We start from the raw sequence: 6,762 nt of genomic DNA, 5'->3' as shown, positions 1-6,762 counted from the left end.
CTTCATGACCCAATAAAGTTCTTTACCGTCTTCTTTAAGGTGGTGTTGTCTAGCCTTCAGACATCCCTACAAGCTACCATGCAGCAACAACTCACAGCTATACAACAGTCAGCGGCACAACAACAACAATACGCAACTCAACAACAACACTCTAACACTCAGTTGGCGGAACGCATCATGAGGCTAGAGGAACGCATACTAGCACTGGAAGCTCGTCAGAGCCGGCGCCCCAAGAAAACAGCTCATCAGACCCTAGCAGAATTGCCAGATTCTCTGGGCTCCCCAGAACCCCATCTTGTACACGCATCACCACCCCTTGATAACCAAGATGGCTCCGCCTCAACATATATGCAGTAAGCGCGTTGGGCTCCTCAGGCGAAACCACGGTGTGGCAGTGGAATTGCCGGGGCTACAAGAACAAGTATGGGTCACTGATACAATACATCGCTACATCAACAAGACCACCCGAAATCATCGCACTGCAAGAAACGAACACACACGTCCGCCTACCCGGATACGTCACTTATGGCACCGATACAGGCAGCAGCCTTCACACCCTGGTCAGTAAGAAGCTAGTGGCCGTTCAACACCATCTCCAGCAATCCGACCCGCTTGCCATTCTGCTCGAAATTATCCCACAGGCAACAAAGAAGAAGAGTCCCATGTTTGTTCTAAACGTCTACTGTCGGCCGAAAATCGCACCATCGGTCCTCAAACTGGTTTTGGAGCAAGCCACGCACGCAGCACGCAACCATCCGCTTCTAATTGTGGGCGACTTCAATGCAGCCCACCCCCTCTGGGGTTATACGTACACCAACCCCAGGGGAAACATGCTTCACAAAGTTATTGAGGACATGGATCTCACACTCGTCACCGATCCAAAGAATAGCACGAGGCTCGGCACAAGTGTTCAAAGAGACACGAACCCCGACTTAACCCTCACCAGAAATATCCCCCAAGCTTGCTGGACCAATCTGGAGGAGTACCTAGGCAGCGACCACGCGCTGCTAGCCACCACTCTCCATGGGCTCGAATACAAAGCCAGGATAGGCACGGCTCGCCTCACGGATTGGACCAAGCTGCGGGAGATAAGAGAAGAAAGAGCTGCGAACGAACAGAGCCAACAGCTTCAGTCAATTAAGGACTGGATCACTCAGCTTCAGAAGGATGTGAAGGCGCACACCAAAATGCTTGAAACATCCACCACCACTCCAAGCATCGACGCTCGCTTGCTCCACATGTGGGAAGCCCGGCGTAGCCTGCTGAAGCGTTGGAAAAGGCAAAGATTAAATCGCAAGCTCAAGAGGCGAATAGCACTACTCACACAAGAGGCTGCGGAATACGCTACCACACTATGCCGAGAGAATTGGCTATCCCTCTGCGACAGCTTGAGAGAAAGACTGAGTACTTCCAAGACGTGGAAGTTATTGAGGTATTTAATCAACCCGGCCAGCAGCAAAACGGAATCCCACCACAATATGGCCCGAGTAATTCACCAATTTCCTGGAAATGAGGCGGACCTCCTTTTGGCTCTCAAAGCCCAGTACTTCCCCACACAGCCATCGGAGCCTCTGCCACCCTACACCGGCACCCCTAACGAGCTCCTAGATGAGGACATTCATCTACATGAGGTAACAGCGGCGATAATGGGCTTGAGACGCCACACAGCCCCGGGAATGGACCAAATTACCAATAAGGCACTCGTAAATCTTGACAGCCCCTCGCTACTAGAGCTTACCGCTCATCTTAATGAAGTATGGAGGAAAGGAAACCTTCCCGAGGACTGGAAAATAGCCGAGGTTCGTCTGATACCGAAGCCCGGCAAGCCACCAGCCATTGAGAACCTACGACCGATCTCCCTCACTTCGTGTGTAGGAAAGCTCCTAGAGCACATCGTTCTCAATCGGTTACAACCATTCCTGGAGGACTCGGGGAAACTTCCAACAACGATGATAGGATTCCGTCCACACCTCTCAACTCAAGACACCCTACTTCAGCTGAAAGAGGAGGTGATTGTACCAGCGACACGCAACTCCCCCACGGCTATCCTCGCCTTAGATCTTAAAGGGGCGTTCGATAACGTCAAGCACACAGCAATCTTACAGAGGCTAAACGCGCTGGGCTGTGGGGCCAGGACGTACTCCTATATCAGAGATTTCCTCTCAGATAGAAAAGCCATCCTAAAGGTCGGGGACAAAGCCACAAACCCCTTCCTACTGGGCGGGCGCGGCACACCACAGGGCGCAGTGTTATCCCCTCTCCTTTTCAATATCGCCCTAATAGGCCTACCGCCGCTCCTCGATAACATCCCAGGGATCCGGCATGGCCTATATGCTGACGACATTACCATCTGGTCGTCCACAGGGTCCATCGGGGAAATGGAGAACCGCTTGCAGGAAGCTGCAGACGTGGTGAGCGACTATGCTAAGTCATGCGGGCTCAGCTGCGCCCCCCAAAAGTCGGAGCTACTCCTGGTCTCACCGCGAAAGAAGCACAGATGCGACTCGCCCACTATCAACATACAGCTGGAGGGACACACCATCGTTCCGTCTCGGAGCGTAAAGATATTGGGAATGGTTTTCCAGTCGGATCGCACCAATACAATATTAATTCAAAAGCTTAAGACTACAACAGCCCAAGTTACGCACATGATCCGGCGAATAACAACCAAGACAAGAGGCATGGGGGAGGCGGACACGCTTCGGCTTGTCCAAGCCTTCGTCGTGTCTCGAATAACTTACGCTATTCCGTACGCACTACTCAACGAGACGGAACTCAAGAAAATCAACACAATGATCAGAAAGGCATATAAGCAGGCGATGGGTCTGCCAATCAGTACGTCCACAGAACGCCTACTACGACTAGGTGTGCACAACACGGCCGAGGAGCTGATCGAGGCACATTTATCCAGTCAGCGAACAAGGCTGGCGATTACGGAAGCAGGGAGGTCCATTCTCTTACGCCTGGGGCTCTCTGCCCCTATGAGCCATCCGACGCCTCAGACTGTGAGCTTACCCCATGCCATCCGGAGAAAAATCACCGTACGTCCTCTGCCTCGCAACATGCACCCAGTGCACCACGCAGAGCGAAGGGAGGCCCGCGCCCTGGCCATACACAAGCGATACGGAACTTTACCCTCTACAGCCTACACTGACGCGGCTTCTTACTCCAGACGCGCAGCCACAACAGCCACCGTAGTCGTCAACACAGAACATCGGAGCAGCATTTCGCTCACACGAAACAATCCCCTCCAGGCCGAGGAAGCGGCCATAGCCCTCGCTCTCTCCCAAACAGAGGTTGAAGTCATAGTGACCGACTCCCAACAGGCGTGCCGCAACTTTGCTAGCGGCAGAATTCATGCCACTACACTCCGGATCATCAATCAAAAGCCGCCAACGAGATCAGTCATGATCATCTGGGCGCCAGCTCATCAAGGCATTCCTGGCAACGAGGTCGCCAACCACGTGGCTCGAGATCTGACCCACCGAGCCGACGCCGAGGAATCTGAACCCGAGCGCATGCACCCTCTAGTCTCTTACCAAGACATCACACAACACTACAAGCTAACCCGCAGAACATATGCACCCCCGCACAAGTCACTACCTAGAGAGCAGGAGCGATTCCTCCGGGCTCTACAGGTCAATACATTCCCCCACCCAACCAGGAATCACCTCATAGACCCTACAAAATTCTCTCCGCAATGTCGCTTCTGCGCAGAGCCCGGGTCCCTCAGGCACATAGTAGGAGGTTGCAGAGCGGCACCATTAAATCATCCGAACCCTTACCCCACTAACGAGCTTTGGGAGAGAGCCTTGGCCAGCTCCGACCTCGAGGATCAGCAACGGCTGATTGCGAGGGCCCAGGACGCGGCCCGAGCTCAAGGCATTCTGGACTGAGGACGCCTCTCCCTAGCTGCTTCACCTAATAAAAATGTTTATTCTCTCTCTCTCTTGTCTAGAAAGGGGGCACAAAAAGCCATGTGAGCTCGCATCGCGCAGACACGCGCTCGTGCCACAGCTTGCGTGTTTGTCGTCATCTTCTTTCTTTTAAATTATGGGCTTTTACATGCCAAAACCACTTTCTGATTATGAGGCACGCCGTATTGGAGGACTCCAGAAATTTCGACCACCTGGGGTTCTTTAACGTGCACGTAAATCTAAGTACACGGGTGTTTTCGCCTTTCGCCCCCATCGAAATGCGGCCGCCGTGGCCGGGATTCAATCCCACGACCTCGTGCTCAGCAGCCGAACACCATAGCCACTGAGGAACCACGGCGGGTGTCATCTTCTTCAACAGCTGCCTCCAATGCCGCTCATCATACAAAAAAAGGCAAAGTTAATTAAGATACAGGTAATTCAGGCACTCCAACCCTCGATCTTATATTGAAGCTGAACCTGTGGTCTTTGGTGTTAATTAGGAAAATTAAGGCACTCGAACCCACAACATTTGGTTGGAGAAGACAAGTAATAAGGAGTAACAACGCATTCGAATGTGAATGTGAATGTGAAGCCGCGGAGTTCGCAAGGCGGACTCCACGGCTAGAATTTATATTTAGCTAGAATCGCAAAGCAAAGCTGTTTGCGCCACAAACAGCTTTGCTTTCTTTTCTTTTTAATTTTTTGTAAGATTTACACTAGTTGGTACTGTCTTCGAATTTGGGAAGGTAAACTTGAATTGGGGTAGTCTCGGTTGATTTTTGTTGGAAACAGCCTTTTATTTTGAGTTGACCACCCCAAGAAAGCACAGGGAGAGCCATCGATTGTCTTTAATAGCAGCTTATATGTAGCGGCAATCGTTCGGAATATTCCCACTGGCGAACTGTCCGCAGGGTCGATCCACGAGACGCTTTCGCGTCTGGTAAACGACCATGCAACGCTGGTGGTGGTCAGCCGGGCTTCGGGCGGGATCTCGGTCCCCTCCCATGGCGCATCCCAGTGCGCAATGCATAACGAAGAACAACTGCTTGCTAGACAGATTCACTCCCGGCAGCTCCGTCGTCGGACGACCAGCCCCGGCAATGGCGAGGCGGGTCCTCTGGAAAGCTACGTAGGCTATCCTGGAACCCAGGACTTCGTCTAGGCGCGCCCTGTCAGCGAGCTCGCTTTCGTTAAGCCTGTGTTGCCGCCAGGTGCCGTTCTGCAGTGCCGAATAGAGAGCTGTTTATTAGAGTGGAGCATGTTTTATTAGAATGTGAAGACGTCTACCCAGCGGTCGATTTAGGCACCACTGGCCTCCTTGAAGCCCTTGGGTTCAGAGGGAGCAGTGGTAAAGCAAACATGTCCGCAATAGACATTAGTAAGAGGCAACTGGAGGATTGGTGCAAGAAAAGTAGGGAAACGACAAAAGACGGAGACGTACAAAAGCACAGTTCGCAATAGGGGATCAGAAAATTTGGGCGTGGTAGTTCATGGTGTTTTTTTTTCTTTTTTCATTGTTTAACCTAGGTAGAATATTAGGCAGTATAGTAGCAAGAGCTTGGTGGTGCAACCCACCACCCCGTTCCAAAGGGGACGCTCATAACATCCATCCATCCAGAGATGAACTTCCTAAAGAATTCCTAGTATAAGACGAGGTTAAGCAAATTATTTTGAAGATAAAAGGCACAAGGCTTCGAAGAAAGAGTTTGTTGGCACGGCCACCGCCAAGTTTGAATGGTTCATTATCATCATCATCATCATTATTATTCAAACTATTTGTATTAAGGGCCACTCCGAGGTTTTTTTTATGTCAACGGATGTCGATAAAATTCGCTGCGTACGTTCCTCTGAACACTGCCGTCATGTCCTCAAAAAAGCAAGTTTGAGCGCTGCACAGACTTCTTACAAATAAATTTAATTAACTGTCTCGAACACCCTACTTTGCCTCCTGCTCAGTTACAAGCCACATTGTGTATGACGTCAGGAGTGCTGCATGCAGAGCATTCCGGGATTATGCAGACGACAGTGACGAGAGCGTTGAGGAATCGACGATCGTGAGCTGGTGCATGGCGTGGGAAGTTTCTGTCGCGAGAAGTTGTGTTCCCCGTAGACGTAGGGCTGCACGAACTTCAACCCTCGCCATCCACACATACAGTGTGAGCCGTTGCCAATCGCCTTCAGACAACGTTGAGCCTATGTGTCACAGTCGCGCAGTTCATGCCTCTACTGCTGGCGGGCCTGAGCGACTGACATGACGCTAATTAAGCCATAAGAATGAAGAAAAACTCCTCCTGCAGTTCAGTTTTGACTATACGGATTTGAAAACCATTCCTCATTTCGCACAGAGCACAAACAAAAAGTGAGAAGCGACTACACGGAGCAGTATAGACATCGGTACCAACGTTTATCGATTTGTCGTTCTCGAGGGAAAGCTGCCCGCCGCACTCACCGGCACTTCCCTAAATTAAACGCGACTACGAACGTGGGTGTAGTTTTACGTATTGTTATGCAGACTCATTATTTAGCTTCTGAGGCGCACTGCTTGCCTAGTATCCCAGATGGGTAGCAAGCATAGGCCCCTCGGTACAGCCGCGTAAACAATCGCATAGTTCAGCTGCCACTGGTGTCTATACTGGCATCATCGTTTCCGCGAGAAAACTGCGCGTTCTTGCAATGTCCTCATCTATGTCTACTTTACGGAACGCACTGTGTATGAAGAGAATACGAAGAATGATAAGTAGGCAGCATAACAACGCTCCCGTACCACGGTCTCCCGCTCGCTGTCTTCGAAGATGTGTGGTCGCTTATATCAGTGCGATTCGGAGTGATGCAACGGTGCTTACAT

The 6,762-nt window shown here is 51.2% G+C and overlaps 1 protein-coding gene across 1 annotated transcript in view; it reads right to left on the bottom strand.

The window, feature by feature from the left end:
• Positions 1-4,776: 4,776 nt before the first annotated feature.
• The window catches only part of LOC135921886 (uncharacterized), a 32,297-nt gene continuing 30,311 nt past the window's right edge, over positions 4,777-6,762 (bottom strand). Inside the window, exon 11 of the mRNA XM_065456288.2 lies at positions 4,777-5,136. Within this exon, the coding sequence (XP_065312360.2) occupies positions 4,777-5,136 (360 nt within the window). The remainder of the gene's footprint in view (positions 5,137-6,762) is intronic.

The sequence above is a fragment of the Dermacentor albipictus genome, chromosome 8 (genome assembly GCF_038994185.2).
Source record: "Dermacentor albipictus isolate Rhodes 1998 colony chromosome 8, USDA_Dalb.pri_finalv2, whole genome shotgun sequence".
In the NCBI taxonomy this organism is placed as follows: domain Eukaryota; kingdom Metazoa; phylum Arthropoda; class Arachnida; order Ixodida; family Ixodidae; genus Dermacentor; species Dermacentor albipictus.
The sequence above is the reverse complement of the archived record's forward strand: the minus strand, read 5'-3'. Positions and strand labels throughout refer to the sequence as shown.